Here is a 26,677-nt window from a genome sequence, read left to right on the forward strand (position 1 = left end):
CAAGGGTTTAACACTTTCTTATCAATAAGATAAGCTTTCCTAAATCTTAAAGACTTAAAATAGAGCGTCTCTAACAGTAGCTATCTCCGCGGTCTATCGCGTCTGTCAACATTCCCAAGATTTGAACCCCAGCCTAACCACTTCTACAGGCTGTCGACCCTTTCACTTCACGCCACTCAATATTTAATGCGTACGTGCCTCACCACACAAAATATGGCTTAAAAAGCGGCACAAAATCTCGGCAAACAAAAATGCCCAACAGAAAAAGATTTATTATATTAAATGCACGCATTTAGCGCCACTTAAGACGCCACTGTGCAACAACAACAGCAATAGTAGCAGCATGCCAAGCGGAGCAGGAAGTCAACATAATTCTCATCAATACCAATAATAGTTTTTGTTCAGCTTTCGTTTTTGTTTTTCCTTCTGTTGCCTAGCCACTTGTAATGATTGTTATGTTTATATTTTTGCGGAGAACGACGTGAGAGCTTGGCAGGTTGCAAGCGCCAGCGCCAAACTTCAAATGACATTGCAGCAAAAGGCGCAGAAGCGAGCACATCAAATAATACTACTAATAATAACAATAATAATAACAACAAGCAATTTCATAAAATGCAGCACGTCCGCGGCCACAAATCGAACCAGCTTCGATGATGGTTGCAGCTTCGGCAGCAGCAACACCGGCCATTGCAACTGCAACATCAGCAAGTGAAGTCAATAACAACAGCCATGACAATAACAACAAAACAGCAGGAGAAGCACAAACTGGCTACTGGCTACTGGCTTGCGAGCAGGCTTCCTACAAGCCTAGATAAAAGCAAAAGGCCAGGGCAAAGTTATTTTCAAATTGATTCGGATCTATCTTTAGACAGACATGGTCGGAAGGGAAGAATAAAATATAAATTATTTTTATGTAATGATGAAGAAATGTTAATAAATTTTAAGGAACTTGTTCAATGTTATACTCAGATAAATTTTGAGTCATTTTAATGGTAAAAGAACTAGAAGTATGCAAATAAAACAAAAATTTGTTTTTTTACAAATAAAAATGTGTAAGTATTGTTGTTATTTTAATTTGTTACCCTTTTAGAGATGTATCAAAGCTAATATAATTTAAGCCACACGTAAGCTTAGGTGTATAGGTATATAAAATATATATGATAGATATAAGTGACCTGATGGAGTTTGAACATTTCTGGAGCCAAAGGATCAAAAGTTAATTTCACATTTTTTGGTCAATTATTTTTCTCCTTTAAAATGTGTTTATTTAACTACAGACAAACAAAGTTAAAAATTCGCTTGGTCATTTTCATTTCGGCAATTTACTACGCTTTCCACGCTGGTCAGTCGCATTCAGTGTTCAGTAGCTGATAATTACGTTTCCCTGTGGTTTCCCTTTCATGGGGCGTTTTCAATTTAATTTTGCCCCAGCCATCCTGCCCGAGACCTTTCACAATCTGCGCCTGGTCGTGTGACTTTTAACGCACATTTTTAGGCACTTTAACGCTGCAGAGCAGGGAGCACGAAGCGAAGCCAAAACGGGGGCTGTCAGAGGGTTGAGGATGGTCGCATTGACATAACACCTCATAATTTGCACTACACGATGAAGGCTGCGGCCACGCCCCCTGCACACGCACTTCGCAGTGAGCGACTTTCGCCTTGAGAATTCTCAAATTGCTGCTGGCCCCAAACTGCACTGAGAAAAATTCGATACGTCATGTCCCAATATGACCTATATTTTTTTAAGTTTTTAAAATGATTTTGTGAAACGTTCCTACTTTACTGGCAATATAATTCATACAGCTTACTTTAAAAAATATATATTTAAAAATACTACTTCAAATCCCCAACCTAAATACAACACAGTTTAACATAATATAAGCAACCTCCACAGGCAAATTTAAAATATTATTTAATTAAAGCTTTAAAGTGAACATTTTATCAAAAACCTTACGATATTTAAAACTCCTACACAAAATGTAATGTATGCCAACTTTCCCCTGTTTAAAATTTTTCATTTCGTTTGATTGAAGTGAATGTTATTACCATTTATTTACCATTACTGTAAAGTTAAGTTATATATAGTCTTAAAAACAATCAATGTAAGAGCCTAAAATTAATTTTTTCAAAATCATGATCACATGGTAGAAACACCCAGACAAAAATTATTTGAAATCCAAATATTTTCACTTTGAATGAAATATTTTCGGTACTGATTTAGCCCCGATGGGTGTTGTGTTTAAATCAATGTGTGTTTTAAGTATGGAAAAATGTAGTTTTAAATTTAAAAAAAAAAGGAAATCTATAATTTTCCTATTGGATAAACCAATAAAATATGTCAAAAATTACATTATCATGCGTTTTGTTTATTTTAAGTAAAATATGTTAATAATTACATTATCATGCGCTTTGTTTATTTTAAGTATATTAATGTTTTAAAAAACAATGTTACATGGGGGATTTTCTCTAGGTTTACAAGCAAATTACTAGTTAGATTCTTCGTCCTTGATATTTTGGGCAGATATATTAGAGGCTCGCAAATTTTTCCCGGTGTAGGCTTTGTGGAAGGTGGAAAAGAAAGTGTCGTCATCAGCGTCATCACGTTGGAGTTGGCTGGGTGTCACTGTTGCCACTGCGATCAGCGGCATTCGAGGCATCACCCCTGGTCTGGACCAGACCCATATCCCAAGCCCAGACCGAGACCATCGAATCTGTCCGGCGCTCGCCAATTCGGCCACACCCCGAATCAGTTTTACATGGCCGCGGGGTATTCACAAGGCTCTCGTCGCACTTTCTTTTACGCGTGTCCATCTGGGATCCGATTTTGTGATGTTCACACTTTAGGAAAGTTTGGTTTGGCCGCGCAGGGCCGTGAGGTGCGAAGACATTGTCGCCCGAAGTGTGGCCATCATCATCATCGTCCTCTTCAATGGCAGCGGCTTCATCAGCGTAAACAGCATTTCAGCATCGAAAGCAATTGCTTTTTGTTGCCGAACATAAGTGTATATAATTTAAATGGAAATTGTCTGGCCCAGTAATGTCATGCATTTAATGCTTAATTTATACAGATTTTTGCAGATTTCTGTTTTATTTTCGTTCCCTCAGCAATTTTCGGGTTTTTTTTTTCGGGTAACAGGAAAATGTTTCGCTGGGTCTATAAAGCTGAAATGGCTGGCCTGGGAAGTTCATTGCTTAAATATTTCATTGTTCATAAATATTTTATCATATTAATTATGAATTTCATTTGCCATTCCCAGGAAAACTCATTTTTAGCAAGCTGCCTACAGTCATTAGCTGGAGACGCTCTAATAAGCACAAGCCAAAAATTATGATGACGATGCACAATGGTTGGCAAGAATGTATTTTCATCTCAACTTCATTGTTATTCGTGAAAAAAAAATAAAAATATTTAAACCTTAAACGAAAGAAAAACCCCTTTTAAATTTTACCGCAACTTTTAAAAATTCCTTACTTAGATGAAAAAATGTTTACTTTTGAAGCTAATTTTATAATCCTTGATTAATTTTAAGACAGCTTTGTCTTTTTGCCCCATTGTACCGCAAAATGTCATGCCCAAAAATGTAAATAAAACAATGATTAGTCAGTAAGCCGCAAGTTGGGCCGCCAAGCTCTTCAGAATGGACACGCAAACATTTCCACAATGAAAGTAGCAAACAAACAAACCAGCCCACAAAAAAGCACTGAAATTAAATGCTCAGGAGAAATTGCTTACATTATTACACTGTCTTATGTTAGTTGGATGTAATTATAATTCTGTGAAGGGAAATAGCATGGCATGTGGGCCCGAGTGGCGCCACTTTGACGTCTTCAACTTGGAGGACTTTGACAGACCTCCAAGCGCATCTTTCCGATCCAACTCCCTCCCACAAATACGTGGCCGGAATGGTGAATCAAGTTGCCAAAGTTCCGAACGGTTTCAGGCGTAACTAATTACGAAAACATGGCCGCAGGAAAGATGCCAAACAAATACTAATTGGTGGCTAACTCGTTGTCAACTCTTACTATGCTGTAATGAATAATCGTGTTATGCTAAACACTTGTGACAGACTTGGGCTTGTGCGCCTGCTTTATATGCAAATGTGTTCTCCTCTATTTTTAATGACTGGCGATGCTTGATCATCACTACAGATTGGCGTTCTTCCCCACAGATAACATGGCGAAAGGGCGTGAATCAAATTGAAATGTTTTCAACATTATAAAAACTCTTCAAATCCAAGTTTTATTTCGGTCTGATGTTGTCTGATTTGGTTCACACGCAAAAATATAAAAAAAAAGCAAAACAAATAACGTACAAAATGAACAGAAATACGAAAAATTTTAATACAATTTAATTTGCTACCATTTTTTACTGCCCCTCGCCGGTTGACATTCACATTTTCATTTCGCGTAATTACAGACCAACCCGAAGCGAACTGGCCAAGCCAGAGGGGTCTCCCCGAATCGGGGTCACCTGGCCAGCTCCTGCTCACTGAGCATGCTCATCCAGTCGAGCTCCTTGGGTATAATTAGACCTGAAAGCATATTTGTCAAGTTTCGGTTTCAGTCCGGGGATATCCGGATCGTCGTCCAGATCAACAGGATGCGATATGTTAATGACAAAAGCGTTACCTCTACGTTTTCAGCCTGGGGAGCGCAACCGAATTGAGTAATTGTTAAATTGCGAAACGGCGGAGGGAACTGAGTAAATTGAATCTTGATCAAATGTTGTGGTACTCAACGAAATTCAATTAAAATATTCATTGGCTTCATATACAAAACTAAGCTTATTTCAAAACTAAGTTATAAACAAGCAACCGCGTTCAGAAATACACCAAGTCCTTTATTTAGTTTTAAAAGTCTATAAATTAATGTAAAATTCTGGGTACATAAAAAGCCATAAAATAATTTGTACTGTAAATCCCACCTATAAAAAGCGTATGTTGCCAATCAAAAATCAAAAAAATCGCTTCAATGTAGGTAGAACTAATGTTCTATTTTTGCGATGGTCGGCACGAAAACTTTGTAATAAAATCTTTAAATTTCCCACATTAACGAAATGCGAAATGCCAGATGTCCACAACAAGTTTTGCCAACTTAATTGACTTTTTGTTAACAGTTCTAAGGAAAAAAGGTAGTAAAAACCAAAAGCAAAGCTTAAGATAGGATAAGCGTGTAATAGTGAAACTCGCAAATACCCTTATTGATTTTTTAAAAATTAAAATAAAAAACTTTATCTTTTTAAGTTAACAAAAAACTTAAAGTAACTTTGTTAATTTAAATTAAATAAATATTAAATTCAATCAAAGTTCTTAAACAATTAATCAACAGCCTAAGACACTTAATGATTTAATAAACGGTGCTACTCCTGGCGAGGGTATATCAAAACAAACCAACGTGAGCTACAACTAATTCAATAATGAACACATATCAATAAACACACAGTGCAGCTGTGGACAAGTGACTTGGCCAGGCTTTCAAAAACACTAAACACGAGCTTCCAAGATGCCCCAAGCAGGCAACAATTTGTGCAAAAAATAAATGTAGAAAAACAAACAGAGCGCAGCATGTTGCCTGACAGGAGTAGCAGGAACAAAAAGCCACCAACAGCACATGCAGCAACAATAATTAAAAGAAAAAAAATGTAATTGATGCATTAAAGCTGGTAACGTGTTTTCCACTCGGTTCCCGGGCCAGTTTTTTTCGCAGCGGCTTTCAGCTTGAGAGATGACTGCTCCGTCTGCACTATTTTTAACTGACTAGGACCTTAACAGGTTGAAGAGCAGAGCTCATTATGTTAGTACCGCAGTCGTGGCATGTTGTTTCAAATATTTACATTAAAATTGTTTGCATTGACCGGGCGGATGTTCCCCGTGGGCGGCGGATATCTTAGGTCTTTTCCAAAACAATTTTGGAATTTTGATTCGCTGGCCTAAAGTTTTCGAAGAGTCGCAAAAACAAATGACTTAGACAACGAACTTGAAGTGGTGGAACTAGCTTAACGTAATATCTGCTTGAATTCGACTTGAATAGTACTTTATTTTCCGCTGACATTGACAACAGCCGCCTAAAAAACAATCAAAGGACATCTGCCCCGCCAACAAAGTTCGCTCTACGCACCGTCATTATATCCATTATGCGCAGCTATAGAGAGAGGGACGTTGACTTTGTCTAAGATAAATTGAATTAGAGACGCCAAACGCGCACATTCATCATTCATCCGGCTTTGGGGGATGGGGACATATGATAGATAGTCGCTGGAGGGTTGTACGGAGACCTTAAAAAACCCGAAGACGTACCGAAACCGAGGCCATACCCGCGCAGACAAATAGTAGGAGTAGACATTTTAATTTCCCGAAAATAGACTGCCAGATGAATGGCATTCTCCAGTCCTTTGAGGGTTCATCCCATCTTTCTTCTGTTCTTGTTAAGTGGCAGGGAAACTAGAGCAGCCTGCCTATTCTTCGTTTTTTTAAGGATAAGCTGGATGATGCCCGTGCATAGAACTCAGGGACTAAGACGCTCCGATGCGTAGGCAGAGCCTGAAAGGAGTGGAACTTAGATTTCCCCCTTTCTGTGCCTCGCTTTTGAAGAAAATTTAATCCTTTTGGTTATTTTTTAAGGTGTGGCCATGCAATCTTCGCTCCGCTCCGTTCTGTGTTTATTGTCTTGATTTATAGACCACGGAACATCTTGGCCGGCTTAGGTTGGCTGCAGCCCAGGCAGGAGAATGCCAGGGAATGGCCGGAAAAGGATTCAAGTCAGACTTCTTGCGGCTTATTAGTTGCACTGGATTAAATCACAAGAAGGGTTTGAGCTCGCCTTGAGCAGCGCCTGCTGCGAGCACGGAAGCAGCTGCAAAAAGGATTAACTACCATTTTTAAGGGGCCTCTAGAAAGTCCTGGCAGAAGTCGTTGTATAACACGACTGGGCCAAGCTTTAAACTTCACTCAACTTATCAACCGATGCCTATGAGGCAGGCCAACCTGCTGCCGGCTTTTAAACAATTTTCTCTTCCTGCATCAACCACAACAACCTCAGATTGAAATGCTGTTTGTGATTTTTAATTGAGGAAAAAACAAGAATTAAAAGATTGCTTGTGAAATCGAAGCACAGGTTACCCTTTCGTGAGGTCTTTAATGAAATAATACTAAAACAACGCCATTCACGACATAAGCGTTTTCTGTTTAAATACGTCTACATGATATATTAAAATACTACGGAACAGCTTAAGTTCAATAAAATAGTACTTGATAAAAATATTAATTATTTGTCACAAATAATATTTTCTTTATATTATAGAACAAAAAGAAAAACGATTGACTTCGAATACTATATTTAAAATATTGTAATAAACATGCAGAGGATTGCTTTAAAGTGGTAAATAAGAGTACTCAGTCTTTTGTAAAAGGTATAAGTATACAAAAACTTTTAGGCATAGCTTTCCTAAATGTATTATAAATACTTTACTTTTACTTAACTTATTTTCCATTTTAACCCTCTCAGCTAGTGTATAAAAAAGAGTAACACATTGTGAATTTCTGAACCTTTTTCGCTGTAGTTCCGATTCAAGTTCGGGATGGCTGCTAATTAATAAACGTAGTGCCCCAAGTACAGAGAAGAGTGAGCGACTGGCTGCCCGACGCCGCCACAGATGCCACTTGGCATAAATGCACACTTTTAACATTTCTCGGATTCTCTAACTGCCGCGACTCCGGGCGAAACCTGCGGCTTATGACAGTTCGCCAATGTCGCCAACTGGCCGCCGGCGACTCAGAGAATGGCAACAGAAAGGAAAACAAGTTGCAGTAGGAATATTAAGAATTGTCATATTGAAAAGTCCAAGATGCCAAGAGAGTCAATGCCAAGCTACTGCAAACCACAGCGGAAAGAAAGAGCTAATGACGCAAAGTGATCGAAGAAGATATACTCTTTTAACAAATACCATAAATCATATTAAGATATGTTATAATCAAATACCGATTAATAATATTGTTACTTCGATTTAAAATTATTTTCTTATCATTTTGAAAACCATTTACATTGATTAACTTAAAAATAAATAATGTAAGTTATTTTTGCATTACTTCATGTTTTTTATTTAACAATATCCCCGAAAGAGTATTAATTTTTCCCATACAGTGTAGAGTAATCCCGCAAATCCCGTCCAGCGAGTTTAGCTCGTTTGTATCTGTGTTGATTTTTGTATTTTTGAGTTATTGTTTGGCGCAGAAGCGTGTCCTGTTTAATTTATAAGATTGCTGCCTTAATACATAATTCCGCCGTTATAAAATAAAAATATGTATAATTTTACTACACAATATAAGCTGGTGTCTGAAGAAACCTTTTGTACCGGGAATCATGCTGCGTAACTAATTGCCGAAATGACAATGATTTCAGCGCCCTTATGAGCTTCGCTTTCTCACCGAGTTTTTCCCATTTTCCTTAATTTAATTACGAGTTTATATTTGGATGCGTGTGCTCGATTGTTGCGCTAATTTCGACGCGTCGGCGGTGTTGATTACAACTGAAATTAGTTTGACGGGAAAACAAATTTTTTATTACACCTCTTATTTGATGGTTTAGCTTCCGCAGTCTACAATTATTTTGACAGCTGATGCGTAAATACCTTTGTTCCAATGTCTTGGCCAACGAACTCAAAACTAAGGCTAATGCGACAAGTGTCAACGGAAACGCTTTAACAGTTTTACAAGTTTATTAATTTATGATTGCAACAGCTATAAAAAGAAATCTTCGTTTACTAATTAACAAAACGAAGAGGTTACAAAAAGGGAAACAAAGTGTGAAAATAATAATGTCCAATGAATTCTAAAGTTCAAATTAAACTATTTGTAGCCTTTTTTCTACTAGCAAACCAAACTTCAAATTAACTACCTTTTCAGTTTTGTAGGCATGGTCAAATATTATACTGGCTTTCATGAAAATAAATTTAAGTATTAATTGAAGTGCTCATAACGTAAGATCCTGGTGTATTTTTTCTAATATCCAATAATTGATTTAGTGTTGGGAGCCCAAACATTGTAATTAATACATAATTAACTACTAATTAGAGCTAATTTAATTTTTATGTAAAGTTGGAAAAGGCAACGAATTCAAGGAAAACCTTGAAGAAATCAATTGAGCTTCACCAAAATTAATTACCCATATAAAAGAAAAGAAAATTTATCAGGGTCGTGTAATAAAGTTCAGTTTAAATGCACCATATGAAATCCAATTTTGTAAATGTTAGGCCTTTCTACAATTTTGGTAGACCCAGAAAACGAAAATGATAAACAAATATTTATTTTTTTATTTTTTTTCGACTTTCAAATAGGTTTTTATTTTGGATGGAACTATTCCAATCCAGCGCCGGCATGAGAAGCTGTTGAAGGACTGGGCGCTCGGCTTGTTGCCGGACTGCTGCTCGGGGGCGTGGCATCCGGACTGCGTCCCAATGGCACCAACAGTGGACCCATGGGTCGGCGTGCACGTGGAGCTCCGCGGGTTCCCCGACTAATCGGTGTGGCAGTCTTGGAGCGAGGTCGTCCAGGTCCGCGCTTGCAGGACATTCCTGGCGATTGTCCACTTGGAACGGGGCTGGATCCATAGTCTGTTGAAAAAATATGGTTTAATTTGTAAGATAATAGATTTGTTAGTTGTAAATTTAGGAATTTCTAGTTCAACCTTTCCTGGCAAATTAAATGCTTTTTCTATTAATAATTTAAATTTCTAATCTGTCTTAACAGAGCCCTATTTTGCAAGCCTATGTTTCATCTTTAAAAAAAAAATAAAGAAAATAATTTTAATTATACACATGAAGTATTTTTGCTAAACTAATTTTCGATTAAAGCTAATAAAACTTTAGAGCAATCCTAGTTTCATTTAAAATTCCAAAAAAAGAATGTTAACAATTATCAAAACAATATAGAAAAGTTGCATCTGCCATCTAAAGTCGTCCTTACACTTTGTTCAGATTCCATTAGTTGAATGGAAAACGAGCAAATGAAGTTGAACAAAGGATAAGCAACTTTCTTGCTAATTCCACTGGCATTTGTCACCGCACGTTTCATCGTATCCCTTACATTTACTCGTTTGCCCCTGCAATGCATGCAATTGTGGTTTTTTTAATTGCCAAAAATCCCCCCAAAAACATTCTGGCCCTCCTCCTTCTGGCCAAGTGTAATTTATGCAACGTTGCGTATTTGCCATTGCGATTATGTCTCCATTTTCGGCCAACAGCAACGGAACGTGTTCCTGTCACGTGTGCCTCGCTCCCCTTGTCTGGCGTCTGGGATTTTAAGCGGATTTATTCAATTATCATTTGTCCTGCGCCTGAAAACCCAACTGAAAATTGCCACATTGTATCAGTATTTTTCTCCCTTTAAATTACATTTGTTTGACTTTAAATTCGGGAAATTTACCATGTCACAGATGCGAACTACTTTGGCGGAATTATGAATTATATTTGCAACAATCTGGGCATCGTTACGTGTTCTTTGAAATGGGCAAGGCATTAATGTTAAAAATAATTGTCTTTTTTCATTTCCACACGTCAAGGGGAAGTGATAATGCAGCCAGATGCAAATCTTTAGACAAATATTTGGCTTGACTTGAAGGCGACTAAAAGGGGAGTACATTGCAGGGAGTTCTATCTGGATGTATTTATCTTAGGGGGGAAATATTGAAAATGTTTATGTAATGTATAAACGACCGGGACTGCGTCAAAATTGTCACGTACCACAAAGTGGAGGCATTATTCCTGCGGGCTGTAATCGAGACATATCCACAAAAAAGTGATTAAAACGAAAGGGGGACCGGTAGATCAACCACAAAGCAGCGAGCTGATAATACCACCACACTGGGAGGGGACTGAGTACCCGAAAATACTTGTTCCGGAAAAGGCAGCGATAAACGTGATTATGACAAGCGATTAGCGACAAGTGACACTCGATTCAACAGAGGGGCGAAATCCTTATGGAGGGGTTATTACTTAAAGGAGAGTGAGTTGCGTGTCGGCAGGAAAGTTGCATGCACTGGAAAAAGGAATTTAATCAATAATGATATCAATTTGTAACTTTTCTTTCTTTTAATTTTGCTTTCCTTTCCTTTTTTTTTAACCTTTAACAAATTTTAATTAATAACGTTAGTTTAAACTTTACACCGGTGAGTGAGTTAGTTTTCGTTCTTGCATGTCCAGTTTTAGGATTAAATTGATCTAAATCTAGTCGCAAGTTATAAAACTTTTCCAAAAAAAAATCGTACACTCTATGAATGAGTGAAAATGTTTAAATAAAAGGACAGATCTATTTTTTTAAGGGACATATATTTCTTTAAAGTTTTTTTTTAGAGTGCTGAAGGCAAAATTTATATTTAATCGTTTTGGGGGTTTATTTTTCTATATATATATTTTTTTTTTTGTTTTTTCCCCATGGTTATTTTTATACATAAAAAAAACTAACCATCGAATCAAATCCATATGCATAAAAATAACTTTTGCTACAATCAAGAAGAAACAAATCTAAATGTCCTTAGAATAGGATTTTCTTTTTTTAGGGGAGTATTAAAATATTGTTTGTCTTTTAAAGTTCTTATGCCCATTTTCTTTAAGTGTGCTTACCTTCTTCGTTAAGCGCGACGCCGGCGTTGTCGGTACCGCCGCTTACTTCCTGCTGTGGCAGGGGTGAGGACGCTCCAGTTCCCGCTCCTGTTCCCGCCGCTGCCTGCGTCGGCGTTGCCGGTACCGCTGACGTCGACGTCGGCGTTTGTGTCGGCGTCAGCACGCGCTGGATCGAGCCATGTCCGCCGCCGCGCCGCGTGCTGCCCCTCGGACGACCGCGTTTTGTGCCGCGCGGGTGGTGACGTCGCCGCATCGGCGAAATACTGCTCAGGTCGCCGAGGAAGTCTGCAAGAACGAAAATTTATAGGTTACTCGGTTGATTAATTGCGGTTGGCCGGAATCCACAAACATCTGGCCCAATATATTATACATATATCAAAAAACAAACATAAAAATTGTAGTTTCGTTACATTTACCACAATTTTATGGCTTGCAGCCGAATTGCCTAATTAATGGGGATGGCATGGGTTTCGCCCGTCTGCCTGACGGGGATCCCTTCTTGGTTTTCTCGACCGAGATCTCTTCCCTGGTAGCACCCACTATCATCTGCACCATCGTTATTTGTGTCATGACCATATTCGCGCATTTAACGTGTTAGTTTTTATGCCCCAGAGACAATGGCAAAATGGCAGCAACAAACAAGTTCAACTTTTATCGTGGCCCAGACATCACCAAATGCCAAAGAATAAACAAGCGAATGCCCATATTTCCATATTATAATTCTTAACCCACATATGTGCACTAGAATGTTGCAAAATAGGTTTATCAATGCAAAACTTAATTTTACAAATTTCGCAAAAAAATGTATATAGAAAAAAACGTTATTTATATATTTATAGCTTTATCTACTGAATACAATTTTTTAAAACATTTGTCGTTATCAAAATTGTATCTTGGATACAAATTTTCAGTTTATCTGTTACCCATATAGAGACAAGATTTCTAAATTATTTGAAGTCCAAAGAATGCGGCTAAGAAATGCGAATTCTAGGGTTAAACACACTGTTTCAATAGTTATATGTCACCGACTTTGGACGGCTTAACTGTAAATTGTATAAATAAAACAGAGACAACAAACAAATAAACAACCGGGAGCTCAAAAAAGTTGCAATCAGCGGGCAGACGAACATTGTCAGACAACAATGTTGTTGTTCTACTGGTTCTATTGCCACAGTTGTTGTTCGCTACTCTTGTATCTTGTCTGGTGTTTGGCGACAATACCTGGCGCTCTACTCTTTCGGTATGCAACGCACACCACACAAGTGCCAGCACAGCATCATCATGGGCAATCCGATGATCATCACTTCATGATCGACATTGTCTAGTCGGTGCAGTGATCATCGCCATTGGCAGTCGCCAGAGGAATTGTCTACAAGATAGCTATGTCCCCATCCCCACTCTACTACTGGTATGAGCCGAAAGAGAGAGGCCAACAGCAGTCTGTCTCCTTTTAATGGTAGGGTTTACTTTTACTGTTACAACGAGAACGAGAACAACATGAACTGAACGCCAGCAAATGCAATATTATTGAACTGAACTTTGGATTTCAGCCATAAGTTTTATCAATAATATTCAATCCAAGGCAATTCACACAGCCCAGAAGAGGTTTTCCTCGCTTATTTTGGCAATTCGTTCTTGGTTTGTTGCCGCTTTTGGCATGTATTTCGGTCAAACGTCGCGGTATTGCAGCAAAACATCAAAAAAACACCAGCAACAGCCAAAGTTTCGCTTTTTAGCATAATTCAGCTGTCAACCAGGGGGAGCCAGAAGGGCAATTGCTGGAAAATACCAGGCAAAATGAAAATATTAAGCTTGATGGATGAAGTCTAGCTAGAGTTAAGCTCGATGATTAGGGAATGACAGTTGAATAGGGAGTAAAAAATTGCCTATTAGGGTAATACTATAAAAGGGAGACTTATTATTTTTTTTTATAATTGAAGCTTTAAAGGTACAAGCAATTGAAAAATATGAACTATGGTTAACTTTATTTTTATTGCTAAATAATTAAAATAAAAAAATAACCGATCACTATTATAAATACATTTAAATAGGTATATTCAAAACAGAAAATTGTTTAAAACCTCCAGTTTTTTATAAATATTTTAATTTTCAGTAGCCTTAATTTTGTTTTGCTAACACGAATAACAAATATATATTTTAAAACGATTTTTGCTCCAAATAATAATTTGATTCAAAATATATATAAACCAAATATTATTATGAAGTTATTACACATTTAAATAATGTTTTAATTTCAAAATAATTTTTTTTTAAATATTCAGATTTATTCCATGCCGAAAGGACTTCATGACTACCAAAAAGTATCGAAAAACCCCTTTTCACTAAGCTCCACCCAGCGAACTTCAGCATATAATATCAATAATAAGTATTCCCTTCGCTCCAGTTGTATTTATGATTGTAATAAATATTTTCGTTTTTTTTTGATTTGCTGCTTTTACTTGTTTTTACATTTACTTTGTCTGGGCCCTCTCCATATTGCCAATTGGCACGAAAGGCCGAAGAAATAACAACAACGAATTGCAGCAAGCAAAATATGACAAAAAAAAGAAGCGGTAAGTAAAAAAATAAGTAGCAGAGAATGAAGCTTAGCAGACGAGAAGTAAGAATCCGGCGAGCATAATCGGATTTCACAAATCATTCATTCAATTATCTAATTGATTTGACTGATGATCATTTGTGAACCCTGATCCTAGCTCCCTGGGCCCGGTGCCAAAGTCAATGTGACGCATGTTTGTTACGCCTGATAAACGAAGTGAAAGAAGGGAATCTCGGCTCAAAAGGCCTCACCTTTGACTGTAATGCGCCGGCCATGACTAAGTGGCTCTTTGGATCTTTTGGCTCCTTGGCACTTTTTTCCCGGCCATCGGCCACCGGGCACCGGGCTCTTCTCTTCCTTCACAGATTTGCAGGCTTAGATTACATTTCGCCGTTGTTGTTATTGCCGGCTACTGTAAGTCATAAAAAGTCGAATAAATTGCAATTCTTATCTGTGTGAAATTGCTAATTTTTTAACGGATTTGCTAAAGTCTGCTACGATCCGGAGAGAATCGTATCCGTGAAAAAGACCAGACTCCAACTGTTCTTAGTAAATTGTCTCGTTAACAATTTTAAAGCTAGTTACTGTAAATATCTTGAAACTTTACTTTCAAAACTATGAATTTATTATTTATTTATTCTTTGGCAATGCACACCTATTTTTAAAAGCTAAATTATATTAAATGGTTTTCATGATTTAAAGTTTCAGCTGTTATCAATAAAGAACTAACAAAATATGGATCTTTAAGACAGCATATATTTGAAATCACAAACAATTATCTGGGATTGAAAACAGTCACTTTGGACGCCATATGCCACTGAATCACATATAAAAATACTCGTATTCGGGCCGAGACACCGGCTTGGAAAGGTATAGCAATCGGATCTGGTGAAGACGCCATCCCTGGGGAGTAAACTTCCTGCGAGGCGGCGGCTTGACAGTGAGCACATCGTAGATATGATCCGGATGGTAGCAATGTGGTGGAAACTGGGGGGTGATCTTCGGCTTTGACAGGCTGAGAATTCGCGGCGTAATCCTGGCCTTGAGGGCGGCCTTGCGAATGGGGAAGCGGAGCTCGGCCCACCACTTGTCCTCGATGTCGGCGTTGAAGAAACAGCATGGTTTCTGTGGCGGCTTGAAGGGTCGTCCTTTGTCATGGAGCGGTGGCTGACCCCAGACTATTATGGGGGAATACGGGTGCTCCGGATAGATGTACTGATGCTTCGGCGTCATCTTCCTTTCGAGGGGCGTGGCCAGCTTGGCAACCTTCTCCTGAAATACCTCGGGATCGATTACGCGTGGCTTTCTACCGCATGGCAAATACTTGGGGAAACAGGGTATGGGCTCCCGTACGGGCGTTGGCAGTTCCTTGGGCATGGCTCTGCTGGCGGCCCATTCGTAGAACTCCTTCCACGCGGCCTTCTTCATCGGTCCCGGAATCTGCCAGCGGGTCAAGTATCGCTTCTCCCGATACAAACGACGCACGATCGGCTTCGAATTCCGCTCGCACCATTCCACATAGCTGGGTGGGGGCGTTACCACGCTGATGACGCTCGCCTTGGCCTCATCCTGCGTGATGCTCATGGTGGCCCGATTAACTATTTAAAACCACTTAAAATTTGGCAATGGATCAAAATTGTATCTAAGTGAAAATATCAAATTTTGTGTTGTGATGCCGGTGGTTAAAAAAAATGTTGTAAAATTCTCAACTAGTTGAAGTACAAAAGCAAACTGATGAATTGATAGGCGCCTACTTGCGCAGAAAGTTGCTGGCTTGGAAAAAAAAAAATCTTAAAAAAATAACTTTGCTACAGTCGCTAGAATTACCCGATTATGAACTAATTAGTTGTGTATTATTTGGTCATAACAAAATAAGTAAAATATAAGTTTATCCGTTAAAAAAAGCCCCCTAACTTTTGGTACCAAAAATTATATAAAAACCATCTGGACTTTTATACTTTAATAGTTCTTCAGAAATTTGTTAATAATTTTGTAATATGCTTACGCTTTTAAAATTATTGGAATATTAGATAAGAAAGTGTTAGGTAGATTATATACCATAATTAATGCATATAAAAACAATAAAGATCGCTATCTTCAAATTTTCCTACTATAAGATACCCGATACTCAGCTTACAAAATTCAAAACGGCGGCAGAGGACAACTCAATTAATTCAAAAATAAACTAAGGAATATATATATTACTATATTAATATTATAATAAAATATATATACCATAGTAACTTTTTTGTAAACTTCTTTTGAAAAATATTTTATAAGATTGTTTCTCTAAATAAAATTCAATAAATCAAGTTTAAAAAATATTTTAATGGGTAAATTTCGAACTGGACAAATAGCACTATAAGAGAGTGTTAAATGCTATAAAAGAGGTAATCCAGCTCCTTTCTGGAAATAGGCTTGGAGAGGTATATCAATCGGATCTGGTGCATTCGCCAGCCCCTGCTGGTGAACTTCTTGCGCGGTGGCGGCGGCACATCCAATGGATCCCTAATCCGTGGGGGAATGGGACAGTGCGGAGTTGGTGGATACGGGCGCGGTTTGGCCAGATTCAAGATGCGGGGCGTAACCTTGCCCAAGAGGGCTGCCTGCCGGACGGGGAACCTTAGCTGGGCCCAGAACTGGGCCTCGAGCTCGTCGGTGGGGAAACAGGCGGGCACGTGGGGCGGCTCAAAGGGTCTGCCGGGATCCTGATGCGGTGGCTTGCCCCAAGAGATCACCGGGGAGTAGGCCGGCGGGTTGACATATGCAGTATACTTCTCCGTGATCTTTCGGGGTTTCGCCAGCATCAGCATCCTCTCCAGCCGCTCATCCTCATCCAAGTGGCGCTTCCTTCGGGCGCACGGCAGGTATTTGGCCACACAAGGAAGTTTCTCGTATTTCGGCGGTTCTGGTTTCCTTGGCATGGACCGAAAGGCGGCCCAGGAGTAGAAATGCTTCCAGTCCTTCTTGGTCATCGGTCCTTCCTTCTGCCACCTGGTCAACTTGCGGATCACCCGAGGCCTAGCACGCTTTACCGGCTTCGAGTTCCGATCGCACCACGCCACCCAAGAGGGTTGTACTGGATGTTGCGACTTTGATTTTTGTAACAACGTTTCCCCTTCGTATTCATCATTATCGAGCTCAAGCGGGGCTATCGATGGATCTGTGCTCTTTTGTTTGCCCAGGCTGGTTCCAAAGACATCACCCATCATTTTTGAATTTTAACGTTTTTTTTTTTAGTATTTTAACGTTTACACTTTTTGATAATTTTGTAGCTGTTTTCTTATGAGCAACTGTCAAGCTCTACGAATGAGTTTTCGAGGCCTACTGATTAATTAATGAGAATTCCTTTTAGGAGCTGAGACAAAGCTAGTTGGCTATAAGCTTGCTCTTATTAAGCTTGTTAATCAGTTATACAACAACATTATTGATTGTCTTTTATTCATCAAACTGTACCATTTTAGATGTACCCAAACTTCTTAATACTACACTACATTTAAGCCAAATCAATATTAATCATAGTAATTTAGCTATTGTATCGAATATTCCAATCATTAAAAAACATTATCTTCGTTATATCTTTTAATTGTTTTTTACCCATCTGTAAAATTTCAAATGTACCCAAACTTATTAATCCTATACTACAGTTCAATTAACTGAATATGAAATTCAGTTGGAAAATCTGTAGCTTAGGGTTAATTTTTTTGGATTGATTTAGGAACAGCAGCACATTGTCTTGGCCAGAACAGGTTGATTTGGTTTGGACAGAAACTCCAGGCGCTCCAGATGATGTCGCCACTGGCGCGGTGACATTTTCCGGCGCCTGGCACTCTGATCCTCGGGCACCGAACAGTGGGTTTTCCGGGGAAATTGGCGTGGCTTGGACAGTTCACAGATCTTTTTGCTGGCGCAGGCTCTAAGTGCCTTTCGCGAGACAGGGAATCGCATGTTGGCCCAAAACTCGGTCTCGAGATCTTCGTGCTGGAAGCAGCACGGAACCGTTGGCTTTTTCACGGGTCTACCACGTTCCGGACGTGGAGTGGACCTACCGGTGATGTGCGGTCGATAGGCAAACTCCTCCGGTGGCCGTGGAACATACTTTTCACGCTGCCAGCGCGGCCTGCTCAGTCGCTGTTGGTTCTCCTTCAGATAATTATAGTCCTCGGAAGTCGCCTTGTTACTTTTTTCTTTTCTAAGGGAGGATCGAGGTCTAGTTAGGAGCCTATTCTAGAAAATAAATGCATTCTGAATTTTAAAAATAATTTTTAAAAACTAAACTAAGTTGGAAGAACCTTTTCAGAACTGTTATATACAGAAACAACTGGTTTTCCAAAAGTTTGACAGTAATATTTGGGTAAATTAACTTTTGGTTAAAAAAAACTAATTTTTCTGACTTGTAATTTACAACAACTTTGGAAGTTCTGAAATGGAGATTTACCTGCCTTTTTCCTGCTTGCCAGCATGCAATCTCTCAATTTCGTTACGCAACGCAGTTGCATCTACTTGGTAACAACTATGGAAGTTGGCCCACTCATTCCGGCCCATGGGTCCCGGCTTCTGCCAGCGCGTAGGTTCCGACTGGACAGCGGTAGTGCGTATCGGAGACTTGGGTTTCGAGTTCCGATTGCACCACTCTCGCGTCGAAGCCCGGAGTCTTTTAGCGGGTGGCATTGTCCTACCTCTATTGGAATTTTTCTAATTTCTGTTACCAAATGTCTTACGCTTAAATTTTATTTTTTTGAGAATTTTTATTGAGCGTTTTCTGTTTTTCTCATAGGTTTCAAGTAACATCTTGGCAACGGGTTTAATCTACATATATTATTTCTTGGCTTAACTTCAATTTACTTTTGGTTATATATATTTTTTTCTTGAAAATTATATCAAGGGCTACTTAAAATATAAAATTCGCATTTATCAAGCTTTAAGTTATTCATTTGAACCGGAATCGATACAATCAACATTTTCTGAATTAAAACATAAAACTTGTTTAGTTTTTTCTCCAAATTCATTGTTACATTATCGTACAATTTTTGTAAGGTAAACGTGGTTTAAATCCCCTTGTAAAGAGTTTTTCTTGCCAGATCGTAAACAATAGAATTGTAGCTTTGAAAAAACGCATTCCTTGGTGCACATTTTTCCTAACATTTTTCTCAATCCTGGGACTGTGGCGGGCACAATGCTTGAAAAATGTAGACGATACTTGCTGCTTTTTCATGCCTCTCTGAACCCAAACGGCTCAATCACGAGTCCATGGTTCGACGAAAGCCAGAGCCTCCAAGCAGATGCTTTGTGGCATTGCCCGTGGCGACACGCATTCGAGGTCATAACCCAATTCCTTTCGTGGCCAGTTGGCGATGGCCAACTGCAGCAACTGTATTCCCCGCTCGTTGTATATCCACGCTCGATGGGGTCCGCTCCTGGAGCCAATTGAAATTCGGTGTGCATTGCAATCGATCGCACTTTTTGCCCGGCGATTGTGTCGTATGCCTGCGCTGCGATATACTCGTTCTGGCCTTTCTAACGCTGTCTCCGCCTTCTGGCCGGGATTCGAGTGGTGGTCTCTGTCGGCTGTGTCGACTGTGTCGCCCATCTTCATCATCGTCTGCGGCAGCGTGTTGCTTTTGATGAGGCGCAGTGGTCATCATTGTGTTCACTGCCATTGTCATGATTTGTTGCCGCCACACAAGAGATTTTTGTCTGGCTTTGCCACATGAATTTTAAATTGAAGCCCGGTCCAAGCAACTCGCTGGACACTTCCGGGCCGGAACTGCGAGGCGATTAGCTGGCAAGGACAAGGACCTTGGGTGTACCGTTCCGAAAGAGTCATCAATCTGGCGACCGCAAAGTGCTCATAACATGTGTGAAATTGACACCACAGATGCGACTCGAACTAACGGAAACGCCAGCAATTTTACGCTACATTTAGCTAATGACCAAAAACCCCGATGGCAGATGGTCCTGCGTTCCCTTTTCCTGGTGGAGCCCTCTTCTAAAAAAATAAATACATACAGTGACTGGGCAACACCCCAAAAACGAACAACTAAAAAAAGGCATACACCAAAGTGGCGTGAAGTATGTTCTTTTTTTGGGAACATTAGGGGTGCGTGGTGGTAGCTCACTGTAATTGAAGCGCACTTATTTTATTTTTGGTTTCGGTGGTTCTATCATTAAATTGGATCGTCATCGACTCGTTAGGCATTTTGTATTCTAAAAAAAATCTCTTTAATAGCAATTTTAGTGAGCCTTTTAAATGGTATTTTAAAGAAAAATATTTCTATGCTATATCAATTTTAAAAATAATTTGTTTAACCATTGTTGTTGATGTTAAACGCAGTTATTTTCAATTGCAATCAATCAGTGCTGAAATATTTTAAGCACAACTATTTCGTTACTTACTCGATGGCCAATTAAAAATGCACGAATTTAAATCCAACCAATGCAAAGCCAAAGCAATCCGTTTTAAGCCGAATTCTTAAGCGGATTCGTTTCATTTTCACATTGCAAATATGATTAACCAATTTGAGTCAAAACCACTTTAATTATAGAGCTTCGAGCCGGCCGGCTGACAAGTGGCCAACTGCAATTGGCCAAAACGAGTGTGGAGCCGGGTACCCGAGATCCGCGGCACGTACTTGCTATGGGCGCTATGGGGGCCAATAAGGTGTAAATTTATGCGCCAAAGCAAGTTGGGCCGAAATCGAACCATTAGCAAACCGAGCCCATGCAATTGATAGTTGAATACTTCAGAATGCTCAGCGAAACGCACATTTTTCATATGCCTTCCGATGATTGGCATTCGAGAATGTTTTTTTTTTTTCTTTAGTTCGTTTTGTAATTACCTGCTTCTGTGTGAATTTTTGTGGCCAATCAAAGTTTTTGTTCGCAGTTTTGATTTGCTGCTAAGATTCGCAGCGTAATTGTGTCTCATGGCTAACGTGTATTCTATGAGATACTTTTTTGCCGCTGTTCCCTGAGAGCTCCGATTTATATACGGTAATGTATATGTTCAACAAGTGTTTTGGTTTAATTATTTTCATGTCTCACATGCTCCGCTGACAAAGTGGACAAGGATCTCATGATCTACGAGGGGTTGGCCTAATGAATATTTAATTTGGGCGGAGTAATGGCATCGTTTAGTTTTTCGCTTTAGCTATGTTGCATTAGGTATGTTTGGCTTATGTGAAAGTTGCACATTTGGCACGTGTCCCAATTGAATGGCACCAATTAAGAAATTGTTTCACTCTGTGTTACACAAGAAAATTAAACGGAATGGGAATAAGTTGTGCACGCACTGGGAAATTTGAATGATGGCAAGAGAAAAATGTGGTCAATTGCAGCAAAGAAAAAACAATCCTGCTGCATAACATTAAGCTTCCCTCCGATCCACTCATACACATAAAGAAAATATTCTATGTTTTCTGAATATTCACTGAAAATGCGTCTTATCAAAAATTAGTATTTTTTGTTTATAAAAAAATTTATCTATTTAATTGGTTTTTTTATAACTAAAATCTAAAATAAAAAAAAACAAAATTTAAAAACATTTGTTTTTGTGTATTTCAGGTCTGGCCATGGAATGCAGTTAAGTGAAACATCGCGCAAATAATTTAGTTACGCTTGGATCACAAAGAAGTATTTGGATTGAAAGAATTACAACAGCAGAATGTCTAACTCTGGATTCATGACAATTTCTCATTTTGCTCAGCATAGTAATAAACAGCAAATAAATGTCGGTTAACATTACGAAATCAAAACAACAAGAGCAACCAGCTCAGATTGGCAATTTATGTAGCCACAACACGTGAGCTCATTGATTAAATTAGCTGTGTCTTTTGGACAAGCCCTGTGCACATAAAAAATTATTTATGAGGCGCAATTTGGTCTGCTTTTTTTTTTCTTTCTTTCCGTCTTTCCTCGACTTTCCTTGCTTTTTTGTGGCATTTTAATGCTAAGCAAAAACCAAAGACAAAACAAAAACCAAACGCCAAGTGACAAGCGAACCAAACATAATCAACTTCGTCCACATTAAATTGGGTTGCGTACGTCTGGGAAAACTTGCAAAAGTAATGCTAATATAGCTTTTTTCAAAAAGACTTGTACTTTTTTGTATAAGCAGTCTAAGTCAGTCAAAAAACTGATGTGGCTTTAAATTAAAACATTTAATTTCTATTTATATCTATTAAATTTATTAAAATATGGCAATAAGTTTTTTTTTTTTGTGTCCTTAATGACGCCACTGTATCACAATTATTTTTAAGACAATTTTTAATTGATAAAGTATCCAAATAGAAATAAGGAAAAAGAAAAACATGTTCTGCTGATTTACTACAATTTAATACCGCTTTTCTATTCCCACACTCTTTAGTCAATTTTATGCTGAATACAAAACTGTCATCACTGTCTCCCAAGAAAAGGAATAAAACAGGAGTTTAACTGGTAGTACTCACAACAACCACATCAGGTCGAAATGAAAACGTTATCAAGCGACAGACGAGCGTTTGCAGTAACAAGATGAAACGGGGACATAGGCAAAATTAGCTGCGTTTGCCAGCGAATTTGCAGGCCAATCAGTGAGTGTGCCACAATTTGGCCAACCAAACGGGCAACAAACTGGTCAAGTAACAGATGCCATCGGACCTGATGTTGCCAGTTGCTAGTTGCTAGTCTCCTCCTCCGACAACTGTTGCTGTTGCTGCTGCAACGAGCAACGCGCAACCTGCAACTTGCAACTTCGATCTGCTGTGATGCTGCACTTGTTGCGATTTCACATCAGTTTTTTGCTGTTACGGCTGCTTTTTGCTCGTTGCCTACTTTTCAACGTCTTGTACTTTCGATTGGTTAATTGTTAAACAAATTTGAAATGTTTCTGCACTGCAGTCATCTCACCTCACCCCCTCCTTTAATCGTTTTTGAATGCAAATCGCATAAGCTAACAAGCTGCAATCGTTGCACATCCCACATGCAATTGGCAACTCATAACAAGCAGCATGCTCTCAGTTTTAGGCAAGTTAAGTTGGTAGACCACATTTTCAACTGCCTGCATATTGTAGGTGATTACCAAATAATTTCAGTTATTTATCATTAAAAAAAGTGATTGTTCCGGGGGGAAATAAAGCTACAAATCGCAAAACATTTGAATCGAGCTTTAGTTATGTGAAATGTCTTTGGGATATTTACTACCCACATATTATATGTTTTATGGGCAAGTCAAAGTCGTAAATTGGTAAAAGTTTAGCATGTGTTAAGTAACTCTTATAAGATTACAGTGTATTTAAGACTCTAAGATCAATGGAGACTCTAACGCTTTAGGAGATAATGATGCTCAGAAATAGGGTTGATTAGTTAGTTTTTAAAAGTGTGTCTTGAAAATAATCCCAAGATCATATTAAATAAAGTAAAAGTATTTATTCAATACTACACTATACTTTTAGTTTTATTTCTAAAACTGTTCTCTACTGCTTTATTTTTAAATCATTAAAGTTCTAATTTAATAAATTCGTGGTATTAATTTAATACTCATCGTATTGAGAATTTTATCACACCAATAGTTTAAAATTTATGTAACAATAGATTAGTTTCTGAAATTTTTTTTTTGAGTGTACTTTAGCTATAATCCTTGATATATACGTATATTTAAAGGCCACGCAAAGAATGCCATCGGTACTTACTCATGGATTCGTTTTGGCCCATCAGCGTAGGGCTATCGCCATCCACCACCAGAGCCTCATTATCGGAGTCATTGTCCATCTGCTGGACACAGGTGGCTCCTGGAACATAGGTCTCCTGACTAAGGGTCGGATGATTGCTGTCCGTGCCAACACTCGAGGCCGATGACGTAATGCCCACATCGATGAAGTCCTCCTCCGGCTCCAGTTTGAGTCGCTTTGCCCCCGAACTGCAACTGGGCACATCGTCGTCGGGGTTTTGGGTAACCAGTGTGGCCGCGATGGTGGTGCCACCCATATTTACATCCTAAGACAATAAAAATAATATCATAAAAAAGTTATACCTTAATTCCAGAATGTAACAATCAAATCAATTAGCATTTTAATGGCCAACGGAAATGAGATATATCTGCTGGTCTTCTTCTACAACGGCTGCTTATCGTTCGTATCGTCTAACTGGCCCAAGAATTCCCCCCTTTAAACCATTTATAATTTATGCCAAGTTATCTCTGCTCCCTTTGCCTCTGGTGTGTGGCATAAAAATCATTCATGCCAAACTTGAACAAAACTAAGACTTGAGTTATGGGCTGGTCAACCGGAGGGATAGTGTTAAAAATGGGAAGCATTCGGGGGTTAGAGGTGGGCTAAAAGTAATTGCCATGCTTGAGGAAATTGTTCGGAAGTAGGGTAAAGAGTTTTGCATACATTTTGCCCAGATTTTGATAGCCAATTGCTGGGAAAACAGTAGCAATTTTCCTACATGCACTCAGCTGCTTGTTAAATCGCTCCAAAATTAATGATATTCATTGTTAAAGTTTAAGGAGAAATGGGAAAAATTTGTGGTAGTTCAAAAATAAATTAAAAGAGTTCTGGGTAATATAATTATACCTAATAGGAAAGTTTTAATACTCATGAGCATGATGGTTAAGCCCCAGTTAATGAATTTTAATAAGTTTTTGCATGGAACAGGAGAATGTAATCCTTTATCAGTAGGTTACATTTATGTTTCATCAGGAATATGATCTTTATGTAAAACAATAATAAACACACATATTTATTTAAATCAAATTAAATAAAAGTTCTCAATTGAAACAGTAACCATTTCTCCTCCAATAAAACCAACTGGGCGTAAAGCACTTTCTCAAATTATATACCATTATATCAGTAAAGAAAATAAACCGTTCCACAATAAACAACTGCGACACAAATCTTGCGCAGCAGAATCTGTTCCAAATGAATGCCGCTCCCCAATCGAAAGGCCCAAAGGAAACAAGACGGCTTGCTGCACTTAACCTGAAAACATAATAATAAGTACTATTCGCGCATTGGAAACTTGAACTTCCGACCGTAAATGAATTGACAACCCGGTGGCGGGGGGTCTGGATATGACTGCGTGCCATTATAGCATTGTGTTGGCCGGTGGCATATGAACTTGAATGGAGTACGAGTACGAGCACAAGTACCCGACTAACTAAAAGCCCGTAGAACCAAAAACGGAGAGAAGCCACCAAGACGAAGACTCAGAGCCAAAGGCAGAAGAAGCAACAGCAGCACCAGACCATAATCAGTGTTCCATTGAACGCACAAAATCATTTAGCGAAACCAACAAAAACAAAGCACAAAGAAGAGTCAGGGCCCGAGTTTGGAGGTGGTTGGTTGTAAACAGTAGAGCCTGCACCCCAAACCGAACCAATCCGATCCGATCCAAACCAAAGCGAACCAAAAAGCACTTGAAACTGTTTTTTAAAAGAGTCTCCGAGAGACAGCGACTTCGAGTCCAAGTAGGGTAAAAGTAAAGTGTTTGCTTTGGAGAGTAAGTATGAAGTATATGGTAGGGAGTACGATTACACTGGAGATTTGTATGGCTACATCATTTGAACAATGGATTAACATTTATAAGGTGATCATTAAATAATGGGCAAATAAACCTAAAAAAATAGGTTAGACCTTGTTGAAAAAATTAGCAAACATTTTTTTTAATGTTTAAAATGCTGTTCCAATAGTTTCAAAATAGGGACCAAGGCTAACAGGATTTCCTCAAAGTGTACCACACTTGGATGAATGAATATAGTCGGCTGGAAGTGCTAGTGGCTTATGGCTCATGGAGTAGGTTCAAAGCACGCTATGTAGCAGACCAAGACCAGCCAAGACGATGAGTTGAGTTTTGTAGCAAATTGAATTGTCTTTGTTGCCGTTCTTGCTGAGTGTGTGTGTGTGCGTGTGTGTGTGTGTGCTGTGATGTTGCATGAATCACGTGACCATGACCACCAATGCAATGCCATAGGCCAAGAACAACCGAGCCGGGCTTCGCCTCGCTTTTGCTCTCTGTATATGGACGCAGTCGCAATTTGAGCCTCACTCAAAAGATCATTTACTTTCATTAGGAAGCACAGACGAAACTTGTCGTGTAGCAAGTGCAAACTTGGTCTAATAAACAGCCATTAGGCAGTCGGCCTGGATCATGCATGAAATGGCCCACAGATTGCTCGGTTCTAACAGGATTTTCTTTGGGGCAAATCGTTCTCACCTTATTGGGATGACGTCTTTTGCGTTCGCCTTGAGTAGCTGCTGGAATCGGCGAAGAGGACTGCAGTTTGGCCTCCTGGCGATCTAATGTTAGAAGAATACATAAATATAAATTAATCCCAAAATAATTCGTATCCATATTGATCTTTAATCTACTCACATTTCATTTCGATTTCCTCATCATCCAATAGCAATGAGACCACTTCCTTGGGCTTGAGTGTGTCGGGCTTGAAGTTACCGCCACTTATGACCATGCGTTGAATCTGAAAACGGGGGAGAAAATACCAATTTTCGATTGAATAAAATTAGAAATTC

General features: G+C 38.9%; 4 protein-coding genes across 4 annotated transcripts in view; all 4 read right to left on the bottom strand.

Annotated features, from left to right (window-relative positions):
* LOC128251615 (uncharacterized) overlaps nucleotides 1-15,906 on the bottom strand; it is a 118,137-nt gene extending 102,231 nt beyond the window's left edge. Inside the window, exon 1 of the mRNA XM_052978665.1 lies at nucleotides 14,978-15,906. Coding sequence (XP_052834625.1) covers nucleotides 14,994-15,755 — 762 coding nt within the window. The 5' untranslated portion in view covers nucleotides 15,756-15,906 and the 3' untranslated portion in view covers nucleotides 14,978-14,993. The remainder of the gene's footprint in view (nucleotides 1-14,977) is intronic.
* The window catches only part of LOC128266833 (chromatin-remodeling ATPase INO80), a 38,832-nt gene continuing 21,442 nt past the window's right edge, over nucleotides 9,288-26,677 (bottom strand). Inside the window, exons 10-14 of the mRNA XM_053003637.1 lie at nucleotides 26,523-26,625; nucleotides 26,364-26,446; nucleotides 23,840-24,143; nucleotides 11,615-11,899; nucleotides 9,288-9,607 (exon numbers count right to left, since the gene is read on the bottom strand). Of these exons, the coding sequence (XP_052859597.1) occupies nucleotides 9,351-9,607; nucleotides 11,615-11,899; nucleotides 23,840-24,143; nucleotides 26,364-26,446; nucleotides 26,523-26,625 (1,032 nt within the window). The 3' untranslated portion in view covers nucleotides 9,288-9,350. The remainder of the gene's footprint in view (nucleotides 9,608-11,614; nucleotides 11,900-23,839; nucleotides 24,144-26,363; nucleotides 26,447-26,522; nucleotides 26,626-26,677) is intronic.
* LOC128251614 (uncharacterized) lies at nucleotides 16,480-17,485 on the bottom strand. The gene has a single exon (XM_052978664.1). It carries the CDS (start codon nucleotides 17,381-17,383, stop codon nucleotides 16,544-16,546), a length of 840 nt encoding a protein of 279 aa, XP_052834624.1. The 5' UTR covers nucleotides 17,384-17,485; the 3' UTR covers nucleotides 16,480-16,543.
* Nucleotides 17,728-19,016, bottom strand: LOC128251616 (uncharacterized). Its single transcript, XM_052978666.1, has 2 exons — nucleotides 18,610-19,016; nucleotides 17,728-18,363 (listed from the first exon to the last, which is right to left on the bottom strand). The coding sequence occupies exons 1-2, from the start codon at nucleotides 18,840-18,842 to the stop codon at nucleotides 17,886-17,888; spliced, it is 711 nt and encodes a 236-aa protein (XP_052834626.1). The 5' UTR covers nucleotides 18,843-19,016; the 3' UTR covers nucleotides 17,728-17,885.

Source organism: Drosophila gunungcola, chromosome 3R, assembly GCF_025200985.1.
Source record: "Drosophila gunungcola strain Sukarami chromosome 3R, Dgunungcola_SK_2, whole genome shotgun sequence".
Taxonomy (NCBI): Eukaryota; Metazoa; Arthropoda; class Insecta; order Diptera; family Drosophilidae; genus Drosophila; species Drosophila gunungcola.

Coding starts and splice junctions, on each gene's coding strand:
- LOC128251616 (XM_052978666.1), bottom strand. CDS start 18,842: ATGCCACCCGCTAAAAGACTCCGGGCTTCGACGCGAGAGTGGTGCAAT. Junction 18,364..18,609: donor GGCAAGCAGGAAAAAGGCAG/GTAAATCTCCAT, acceptor ATCCTCCCTTAG/AAAAGAAAAAAGTAACAAGG.
- LOC128251614 (XM_052978664.1), bottom strand. CDS start 17,383: ATGATGGGTGATGTCTTTGGAACCAGCCTGGGCAAACAAAAGAGCACA.